Source organism: Grammomys surdaster, unplaced genomic scaffold, assembly GCF_004785775.1.
Source record: "Grammomys surdaster isolate TR1022 unplaced genomic scaffold, NIH_TR_1.0 126153, whole genome shotgun sequence".
Taxonomy (NCBI): domain Eukaryota; kingdom Metazoa; phylum Chordata; class Mammalia; order Rodentia; family Muridae; genus Grammomys; species Grammomys surdaster.
The window spans coordinates 8,796,421-8,808,230 of record NW_021620961.1 but is presented as its reverse complement, the minus strand read 5'-3'; the positions used below and the strand labels follow the sequence as shown (position 1 = coordinate 8,808,230).

The window sequence follows — 11,810 nt, the reverse complement described above, 5'->3', positions numbered from 1 at the left end:
TTTCTGCATTGCTCCAGTCAGAGCTTTGTGTATGAGCAATAGGTGAGAATCTGCTTTCCTTCTCCTGATTTTATTTCTTTGGCATTTTTCAGACTGATGCCTATAGATATACCCTCATCAGCTCTTTCTCCTGACTACATACACTTCTTGGTTTTGGTTTTTGTTTTTTGTTTTTTTTGGTTTGTTTGTTTGTTTGTTTTTTGGTTTTTTTTTTTGTTTAATTTTGGTTTGCTCTTTTTTTGTTTTTTTTGTTTTGTATTATTTTTAACTTCTCTCTCTTCTCCCTTTAGTAAGACCTCAGACATTCTTTGCTATTGTCTCCCAAAGCCTCTTTAAGATATCTCTAAATCATCAACTAGCATGAACCTTTCATTTTCAAAGATAGAAATTGGGAAAAGTTTAACTCATTAGGAGACTGGCATTGCTTTATTATTCCATAGTTACTTTCCAATCTAGCGTTTCCTTGAATCGCCATAAAAGAGAAGTACATTCTCTTGTATAACCTGGGGAGAAGGGGCAGAACAGTTTAAAAATTAATGATGTTAGTACCTCTTCTGCATCCAAGAACAGTTTCTATACAAGTCTACTAAGAGTGGTCACCATAATCAGGAAAATGTCCGCTTTGCTGGGAAGGAAAAGGAGGTATGCATGTGTATCACACTTGATGGAGTGATGTTGGTGAGATTAGGTGTGTTAAAGATGCCAGAGACTTGAACTATTGTGTTGTCCTCAGCATTCAGAATATTTTACCTTGCCTGAGTTTTATTACCTTTTATTTATTTCATTTTAAAGATATGTGTGTTTGTGTGTGTGTGTGTGTGTGTGTGTGTGTGTGTGTGTTTGTGTGTATTTAACTGTATGAGCCTGTCTGTGTGAGGGTATCCATAGAGGCCAGAATAGAGTATCTGCTCCCTTGGAGCTGGAGTTACGAATGTTTGAGAGCCACCTCACTACCTCACTTGCTTGCCCTGGTCCAATCTCTACATCTCATGACTGAGGAGCAAGCACTGTTAAACATTGAGCCATCTCTCCAACTCCACATTTCCTTTAAAAACTTCTAGATAACTTGGAAGCATTCACCTATAGGTGGTTAAGAGTGACTTACTAACCTATATAAAAGACAATATTCCAGTTTTATGTGGAAAATTAATTGTCATGCTCAATAGCATCTCTTTTCTAAACATTCCTTCAGTAATAAGTTTGGCTGCATACTGGGAATTTAAAGCCTATGAAAATAAATTCTGTCACGAGGCAATCATGGTGTTGTGTAAAACTAGCTGTCATGTAAATAAATAGAGAATTTCTGTAACCAGCAATATAGAAAGAGAAAAGAAAACACAGAAGGGGTTCACAAAACTTTGACAGGTCAAGCAAATGTTTTATGGTAGTTTCCAGACAGAGGAGAGGGACGATTCAACTGAAACAAAATGCCAGGATAGGTACTGGAAAAATACCTAGTACATAGAGATTCATTGAAGGAATAGTGAATTTGGAAGCCTGTTAGTAGATTGGTGTGGTCGGATTGTGCACTGAAAGATCGGGTCAGAGAGAGGACTCACCAGAAAGGTTAAAAGTACTTGGCAAAAAAATTATGTACATTTACATGTTATGCTAAAATTAATGAGAGGCCATCAAATGCTTCAAGCAAGTGGAATGATTTTATCAGTCTCCTAAAGATTTTTCTAGAGATTATGTGGGGATGAACTTGAAGGTGGGATTGTTGTTGCAACATTCCACATCAGAGTCTAAACAGTGATGGAAGCCCTGGGTCTGAATGGGATGTCATGAATATCAAGACTTTCTAGAGGTAGCATCTACAGGACTTCATTAGTGAATTTGTCTGAGGAAGACACATGCAGAGCAAAGAGCAAAATAACTTTCTATTTCACTGAGTAGCTCCTTGTTTCTGAAAAAAAAAAAAGGTGGAGTAGAAATAAAATGAGAGGTAATTTTATGGGTAAAATGAAAGGTTTTGGCACATCAAGCTGAAGTCGGGAGTATTCAGGAAGTTCAGTAACACGGATCTGGAGTTAGAAGATGCTTTGGGAATCGCTACACCGTCCTACCTAGGACTGACTATACAGCATGGTCTAATAGAAACTTCCTTTAAATTATATGAAAATACTTCAAATAACTTTAGTCTAGCGGATATAATATGTACATAGTTTATTTTATTATTATTATTAGGGTATAGGAAATTTTAAAAATATTTACATACAAAGATAAAATACCTCTACAACTATGTTTACTAGACCAAAACAGGCAGTATATTGTTAACTATATATTTATATCAGATAACAGAGTGAAGAGACAAACAGAAAATTCTTACTAAAACTCAATCTTTGAATACAATAGTCTCTAAACTCAGTCTCCATTTTCCTAGTAATTAAAAAATGAGTATATATTCTACCTGTAGAAATTACTTCAGCTTAAACTCCTTCTAGAACATATTCAATAATATATATATATATTAGTACATGGTCTCCATGTCTACATTTTTTACACTTATGAAATAGAGGTAAATACAGTACATACCACACATGGGCTTGCATTATATCTTTTTTCTAATATGGGCAGGTAAACATTAACACATAGTATTTAATAAATATATACTTTATGCACACTCATTGGTAAGTGAGAGATATAAATTTGCAGGTACAGTCATTCAGAGCAGTCAACACTCTGCTTTTTAGGATGCATTTGGAACCCTTCCATTTAATCCTGTAACAGACAAAGAGTTCAAATGGAATTCAGCTGTGAGTGTGGACATGCGAGTGTGTGTTCAGTCACTGGGCTCTCTAATGGCAATCTTCTGTATCATGACAGGCAGGTTTTCTGACTCCAGATCTTCTTTACCATTATCTGAGTTTCCTGATGAGATGTAACAGCCAGAGTCCCTCGGGCAGTCATCTACCTGCGATTCCCTTATGATGTCTGGGTTTGAGGACAGAGGCACAGGTTCCTTTTCGTGCTCTGCAGAAGCTGTAAATGGAAAAGGTGCCCTGGTTAGGAAGTGCCATGACAACTTTTATATGACTGTCACCTTCAAATATTATCCTACTTAAGTTATTCCAATCTTGCCTTTATTACAATGGAAACCCCTGTGAATGAAATACCCATTAATTTGTTAAATAAGATCGGTACACTCAGATATTCAAACTCTTGGACATCAGCGACTGCTCATCATCCTTCACTTTTAGTTATATGTTATTCATGTTAACTGCCTATATGAGCAAAGTCCAATATGGACTCTCCCTTTACATTAATAGTATGTTGCCAAAGAAAGCAGATTGTATCCACAGTATGACAGACACCTGGTCCAAATATTCCTTAAAGGATCATTAGAAAAGTCATATGTAGTTTGAAGTGTAATTTAAGTGACTTTGATGAACAGTTCTGAACTTATGAATATGTGGATATGTAACTAAAAGATTACTCACTGTGAGTAACTGTACAGCAGGCCTTCAAATACTTAGAATTTAGCTAATACTATCTGAAATATTCAAAAATTGTCCTGCATCTGCATTCAACATAAAAATAAACATAAGGAAAAGAGGCAGCTTTTGGAATATAAAATTCAAAATTTTTTAGAACTACTTTATGAAACTTTAGTGTGTCTTATGCATCTTTGTAATTCTTACAATAGTTTATTTCATGATTGATTCACTAAATCACTTTTACATACAAAAAACCCATATTACATTTTAAAATAACGACTATTAGAACTTGAACTAAACGTATCTCTACAAAACCAAGGCAACTTTTTATACTGTGACTCTTTCTGGGGTACTTCATCATCAGCCTGCTCTTTGTCAATGGGACGTTTGTCCTCTTTGATAGCAGAGATAAGTATTTTGGTGCATCGAGCCAAGTTCTCCAGACAGAGATTGAATCTCTAGTTGTCATCTCTTAGCTCAGACAACACTGGCATGTCCTCTGTTCTCACCTAGGAGCTGGTATTTGTCACGTCTCAACTCACTTCACTCACAATGGAATGGACAACCAAGCACATGGATTTGTAGTGGAGGTCAGAACTGTGCCTTAAATTCTTAATCACATTGTCCTGCGTTTACCCAGTTCCAATCAGAAGAAAACAAAGCAAAGCTTCAGTTTTCAATGGCTTCATCTAGTGCTAATTGAGTCCTTTTTAGGAATCTGTCTATCTCACATGTCATGTTTTGTTTTTTCAAGAGCACTGTCTAGGTTTCATCTTGACCATGTTGGTTTATACTCTGCCATCTACCTTATCTACCTTGTCTACCCTCACTAACCTCTGGCAGACACAAGAACTGAGCCCTGGTGACTTTGGGTACACCTCTATGTAGGGAATGTACAGAACTAAGTTCCCTTTCATGTATCAGAATGGTAGTTACGCGTTACACTTATAGATGAATTGAGAAAATAGATGATTACCATATTTTCTAATTCTGTAGTTACATGATAAGTACTTGTTGAGAAAAGCTGAAACCACTTCATGGTCTACTTGTCTCCAAAGAGGAACACACCAGCTCCTTTTATCCTTTCCTGGAGGATTTTATTTTCAAACCACAAAACCACATTTATCCCATCCTCCAGAATAAATTATTCCTGATATGTAATCTCAATAGACAATATAATATAATATATAAATAATATTCTCCTGGCAAATGTTTGATACAACTTTCAAGTTTCCTAGTATTTTGCCATTGAAGTCCAGTGATGTGAAATTCAGCTACCTTGAAGTTTATTAGTTGTTTATTAGTTTATTAATTGTTTATTAGCAGACTCATTTAAGTCAGAGGAGATTGGCCTAGTAAGTGGACTAGATGAAGATTGGTCACTGTGTTTCCAAGTCCTCCCTTATGGTCAGGCAGCTGAGTGTCCATCACTTTCTAAGGAGTTGTTTTTGTCCTGCCTCTGCCTTTTCCATCTAATGCAATTGAAAAGAAAGGAGTCAGTTCTGTGTTCCATTATCCCATTGCTTTTTGGAGAAGGCTAGCTAGGCATGGAGCTGACCTTCCCAGAGCGCATCCATTGTTTTAGTAATGAAAGAACATTTATTTGGTTTCCACCTGAGAACTGCTGTCTCCCCGTCTTTGAACTGTAGGAGTGACTATGTTTTAAATACAAGTTTGTTACTGTGAGAGCCCTTTCGCCTGCAATTTTTATGAAAAAAGAAAGTCGTTTCTCTGTCTGAACCTTAAGCACCGCAGTAATTTACAGAACAGCAGTGATTTGCTAATGGTTTCCTCGTCAAGTGAAAACATGACTGTTCTCCTCAGATGCCTCCCACCAGGCCTGCAATAATTTCAGGCAGGTTATCAGCTGGAGCCCCTCAACTGTAACTATAAAAAGAAAAGGCAGGTCATTATACAGCACCGTGGAGAGGACGGCTCCTTAGCACCCCAGCTTTTCATTTAGAGGGCCAGATTTCCTCATTCTTTTTACCTCAACACTAATGTCAGATTGCTAGAAATGCTGGTCTTAGGCTTCTGTTGTTATTTTATTTGTTTGGGTTTTTTTTTTTTTTTGCCTACTGAGAGAATAAGCTCACAGTAATGTATTCATATTTTCTTTCTAAGTCACTTACACTATTCATGTGTCAGCAAAACAGAGCAAGGGTAACTGGCCTACGTAGAAATTGAAACCACAACCTACATCAGCTATGTCCTGTGGTCCAATCATCTGAGCTAACCAGGCAAGTAACACATTGTAAAAAGAAACAGTTTAATGTCAAAGTTATGGACTACCCAGAGTACTTTGGAATGTATCTGTATATACTAAACATTTCTGTTGACATGTTAAAAACAACAAAAAAATAACACAGATTCTCTAAACTATGCTATTCAAACTACATAATAGCATATGTTCATATGATTAATAAACAAATGAAAGTATTCAAATATTAGGTGGATTTTCTGTTATTTCTCAGATATCTATAATATTTTATATTTTACTTTTAGATAGTAGAAAAGTTAAAATTGTATATTTTACTCAATATAGCCACAGAATGGTTGGGAAGTTTCTCAAAGGCCATGCAATTTCAAATGTGAATATGATGAATTTTTAGTAATTATTGATATGTTTCTCTTATTGCAATCAATCAATAGCCATAATGAACTTTAGAATTAGGTTCTATATGCTACATAATGACAATGAAATTACCATGTTAAGAAAAGACTATTTAGAAAATATTTTATTTTCTACCAGAAATTGTAGAGAATTATATATGGTCCGTGAATCAAATATCATAGATTTAAGATTATCAGCAATGTTGAAAAATGGCATAGTGATTAAGACATAAGACAGCTAATATAATTATCATAAAATAATTATATTGGAGTTATGACATTTAATTAATTAAGTGTAGGCAGTCTCAATTATACCTAGAGTGAAGAACACTTTAAAGACAAAACTCAATCCTTTTCCTAGGAAGAACATCCCAGTATCTAATGAAAGCAGTCATCCCAATTCTGACACATTAAAAAAAATTAAGGTTCTAATGGAAGCAGATGCAGAGACCCACAGCCAAGCATTAGGCAGAGTTAGGGGAGTCCTGATGGGAGGAAAGATTATAAGGGGGGAGGTGTCAGGGACACAAGAAAAGCCAGAGAGCCATCAAACCTGGCTTATAAGGGCTCATAGGGCCTGAACGGATAACTGGGGAGCCTGAAGGAGTCTGGTCTAAGTCTGTATATATGTTAAACTTATGCAGCTTGGTTTTCTTGTGGGATTTCTAACAGTTTTGCCTGCTTCTGAGACCCTTTCCCTCATACTGGGTTGACTCATTTAGCCTTAATATGATGGGAGGTATCTAGTCTCACTTCAACATGATATGTCATGTTTTGGTGGCTATCCATGGGAGGCCAGTTCTTTTCTGAAGGGAAATAGAGGAGAAGTGGAGGGAGGAGACAGGCAGAGAGGAGGTGGAGGCAAGGAACTGGGAAGAAAGGGGGAGGGGAAACTAATGAATAATAACAATTATTATTTTCTTTAAAAAAAAGTTTAAGGTTCTGTGAAGGAAAGAACCCATTTTTACTTGAACTTCCAGGTTTTTTAACCTAAAATTTCTCAGAATTTTAACTTTACTATTTTTTTTTTGCTTTAAATGAAAACAAAAAGACACAATTCTGTGACTCCCAAATGCCTGACCAAAGTAAGTTATTAATAGAAAGTAGTTTTACACTAACAAAATAATATTTACACTAGTGAAATTCAGACCAAATGGGATTTTAGGGACTCTTGGACATAATGAAGGCACTTCTTGGCTTGATTACACTAGTGAAATTCAGACCAAATGGGATTTTAGGGACTCTTGGACATAATGAAGGCACTTGTTGGCTTGTTGAATCTTTCTGTGGCTCTATCACCATTGATGAGAAACAGGTGTACACAGTTCAGTACCGCTACAAACCCATTCAGGTTTGAGCTCCATCTGAGTCCCTAACACGGAAACTCTGCAATTCTATATTCTCAAACGGTTAAGGCAAAATCCTTTCTTCTCTTAAGTTTCCTCATGTCAGTGGCTTAGCCACAGCAACAATAAAAACATTGAATCATATGCACATATGTTTTTATCAGTACAAAGACCAACAGCAGACTCTTAATATCTTCAAAATATACTATTTGAAGGGTATGTCTTAATTCTCATAACATTAATTGGTAGAATTCCAAGTTGTTTACTAGACCTACTAGGTTTAAGCTAGCATTTTTGGTAACTTTAATAGAAAAATCTATACTTTGAATTGCTATATAGTTAAACATTAAAATTTCAATCGTATATACAGTTTCTTTCCAAAAATTATTTGTACTCTTGCACAGATACTGAACTTTTCATTTGGCTATTTGCGGAACTGATAAATGCAAGGTGGGCCTGCATGCAACATCACTTTACATCACCAGGCAAAACTCTTCCTCATTCCTAAGTGTCTAAGCGTAATCCTCACTCAGTATGTATCAAGTCTGTAAGCATTCGTTAGACTCCTACGAGATAAGAAACAGGACCGGGAGCTTTAGAAAAGCACATGTTTTAGAAGGTTTCATCTTGTCTGACTGAGGTGATCATTTCAAAACCATGCCTAGGCTAGGTCACAGTCACACTATAGAATAAAAACAAGTACAAGTACAAGAGTGTCAGAGAGAGAGAGAGAGAGAGAGAGAGAGAGAGAGAGAGAGAGAGAGAGGGAGAGAGAGAGAGAGAGATTTACAGTAATTTTTAAGTGACTGATGTGAAAATTCTTCTAGAAATTACTCTCTAAAGAAAAAGTAAAAATGCTTTGATTTCAATGTATTTTTATTATGTAGAATATGGTATTTGTCATAAATAAAACCTGAGATAGCAGCAACAAAAATAAATCTGAAGAAATTAAATCCTAAAGCCAAACAGTTATGACAAAAAATATATTAAATTATGTGTGTGTGTATGTATAAACACATACCAATAAAACATCTGTCCATCTCCTGTACTCATTTATGTGAACAATTATTGTATCTTTTCTAAAAATGTATTTCTTTTTTGAATCAAAAATAAAATTCTGTGCCAGGTGGGTTACAAAACCCAGGTACACATGTCAGGAGCTAGACACCAGGTTAGACTGGCAAGCTGCTGGACCAACTGCTGGACGACTGTCTGGCATTGCTACAGATCTCCCCTCTGGCAGCTCATGTTCCAGCTCCTGACAGGGCCCTCCCATTTGCTCTGCATCCACTTGGGCAGGCAGGAAGGCACAACTGGGGGTGGTAGAGCAATGAGGAGCTGCTGTGACCACAGCCGGTGCCAACCAGCTGGCACACAACACACCCTTTACCCTTCCTCTTCACTTGGCACTGAAATCAAAATGTAAAAGTACCTATAATATCTGGAGGAGCAATTCTGTAAAGTTGGCTTATTTTACTCTTATTTTTACTTTTATTTTACTCTTATTTGAAGTTACTCTTATTTTTCAATTAAAAATTTACTTAGCCCTGAATGTAAGAAAGATATTTCTATCACCCTTTTACCCTAAGAACTGTCATACATATTTTGGTAGACACATTTTAAGACATATCAGTGTAATTCCAAAAGTACAGAAAGAAACTGTAGAAGAAACAAACTGTAGACTATAAACAGCAGAGAACTGTTTTATTCTAAGGAAACATTGCTGAGTAAGATAACGGGGCTTTAAATGTTTATTTGTAGAGCACCTCTAGGAAAGCACACACACACACACACACACGCACACACACACACACAGACACACACACAGACACACACGCACACACACACACACACACCATTCTCTCCAAGTTGCGGGGAACATTTCCTCCCAATGCAGCAGAGACTAATTTTAAAGGAAGAATAGGAGGAAGGATTATGGCCCTGAAAGGAATAGGAACTCCACAGGAAGACCAACAGAGTCAACTAACCTGGACCTTTAGGGCTCTCAGAGTCTGAACTACCAACTAAAGAACATGCATAGCCTGGACCTGGGCCTCGCACACATATGTAGCAGATGTGCAGCTTGGTTTTCTTGTGAGTCCTGAACAACTGGAAGGGGGAGTATCCCAAAAGCTGTTGCCTATAAGTGGAATATGTTTCTTCTGGCTGAGCTGCCTCGTCTGGCCTCATGGAAGTGGAAGCACATCACAGAGACTTTAAGTCTGGTGGGATACAGGGAGGGGGCAGACAGGGAGCGAGTACCCACTCAGAGGAGAAGGGAGGGGGAGGGGAGAAATTGTGGGAGGGGTGATGGGGAGGTGGGCAGTAAGAGGGATGTAAAGTGGATAAGTAAAAATAAATAAATTTTAAAAATCCCCTCATAACTACAGGAATCCTTATAAGCACAAATAAACAGATCCTGCATTTTCTGTTCTTCTGTGAGCTGGGTCACAGCCCACCTCCCCCTTTTGTCTCATACTTTTTCTACATTCCCAAGTGAAAGAGCCAATGAGTTTATTCTGTTCAATGATGACATAACCTGGAAGTGAATTTTGAATATCTCTGATTGTCTCCCTGGGACTGCAGAACCCCAAAGTCATCATTGTCCTGCAGCAGTGACCCTGTGATCAGCTCACATACCTCTCAGTCACCCTTCTATCAGCTAGTTGGAGAAGATTTGTGCCTCCTGCCAAGAAATGGACTAAAATATTTAATCCAGTTTACAGTTTAAAGGTCAAAGTGAGAGCAGTACTATCTATTTCTGAGCCAAGAAAAACTAAAAGTTGTTTTTGTTTTGTTTTGTTTTGTTTTGTTTTCTCAATTTTAAATTGCTGTTCCCCACACCGTGTCCTATCTCCTGTCCTCTTCATACTCCAGATATATTAAAGATTCACACGGGGCTTATCACAAGGCTTTAACACTCAAGACACATGCCCAGTTTGCCACATTTTTATATTGAATGACTGGAAAAGCCAAAATTCTCCAAATGTTCAACCTAACAATGGAAAAACATAGGCATTTACTGGCCTTGCTGAGCTGTTTGGATTCAACGATAGCACTACAGTTATATGCATAAAACGAGGGTAATTTATGTGGCCCATTCTTTTCCAAGAGCTATTTTTAGTCTGACTGTGAAATGCATTTGTTTTTCTTTTTAAATGATGTTGCATTTTTATATAACCATATATTCAAAGTCTTTATCATTCAAGGAACATGAAGGTTGTGCATTTAATCTTCAGCTTGGTGGTAGAAGATGTGACTCACAAAGTCGGATAGATAAAAATAAGCCCACAGCGGCACGATGCCGCATCATCAGAATTCACCATCTTATCAACAAATGCAAGTCATTCTTCTTTATTTCTTAAGTGAAGCAGTTTCATAAAAGATAAATAGCTTTCAGTCAGAGAAGTCTAACACATGAAATGCATCTTTTTTGACATGTGTATTCTAACACTACTCTATACCATAAGGTTAAAATAAGAATAACCTCAGAGTTGTCTGTTGAAAGCGACACAAGTCAAATCTGCATTTTCCTGTAGTTTGTCTCCTGAACGTAGAGTCTTGGTGTATATGCTTATACAGAAGAGGCACTTATTGAGTAATTAGCATCTCTTGACTTTCAAGTACCGCATTCTAAAATCTTATATAGGGAAGTCATTTCTGGGATTTGTCCTTTCTGTATGTCTAACAGTGAATGACACACAATGTTTCCAGACAACAGTGTTTTATTTTCAGAGACCAGTCTGGAACATATATAATCTCAGAGGTGTGGAGAACTAAGACACAGGTATATGAGCTCGAAAAATCTACTTAACTATTTATGCTTTAGTTTTTCTATCTTACAAGCTAATATGTTGGGTCAGAAGTTAATAAAATGGCATCCAGGTCTCAGATGGGTACCTCTGTAAGTCATTCTCTGGCTTGCATAGACAGGTAATGAGAGATACAAATGAAGAAGTGAAGTGGACATAGGTGACTCTACCTTCCCTTTGTTGTCTCCTTCTGAATACTGTTCATCCCTAAAAGCACTGCTTGCTGGGACCCATGCCCTTCACTTCACAAACCCTGCTGCAAGACAGCTTCCAGTAGCTTCTTTCCTCTCAGAGGGTGATATGATGATATTGCCACTTTTCTTCAACACCAATTCTCTCTCTCTCTCTCTCTCTCTCTCTCTCTCTCTCTCTCTCTCTCTCCCCCCCTCCGTCTCCTTATCCCTCTCCCTCTCCCTCTCCATCTCTATCTCCTATCTCAAAACTAATAGCAATCTGTATAAAGTTAACTGACCCTAAACTCTCCATTCTCCTGCCTCAACCTACTGAGTGCTGAGCTTAATTTGTGCTTGCTCTCTGAACCGCATTGCTCAAATAACATCCTTTAGGAAACTGATGAAGTAGCAGAAAATTTCCATTTTAAA

The 11,810-nt window shown here is 37.3% G+C and overlaps 1 protein-coding gene across 1 annotated transcript in view; it reads right to left on the bottom strand.

Annotated features, from left to right (window-relative positions):
• Positions 1-2,151: 2,151 nt before the first annotated feature.
• Samsn1 (SAM domain, SH3 domain and nuclear localization signals 1) overlaps positions 2,152-11,810 on the bottom strand; it is a 48,293-nt gene continuing 38,634 nt past the window's right edge. The window contains exon 8 of the mRNA XM_028757223.1: positions 2,152-2,982. Within this exon, the coding sequence (XP_028613056.1) occupies positions 2,783-2,982 (200 nt within the window). The 3' untranslated portion in view covers positions 2,152-2,782. The remainder of the gene's footprint in view (positions 2,983-11,810) is intronic.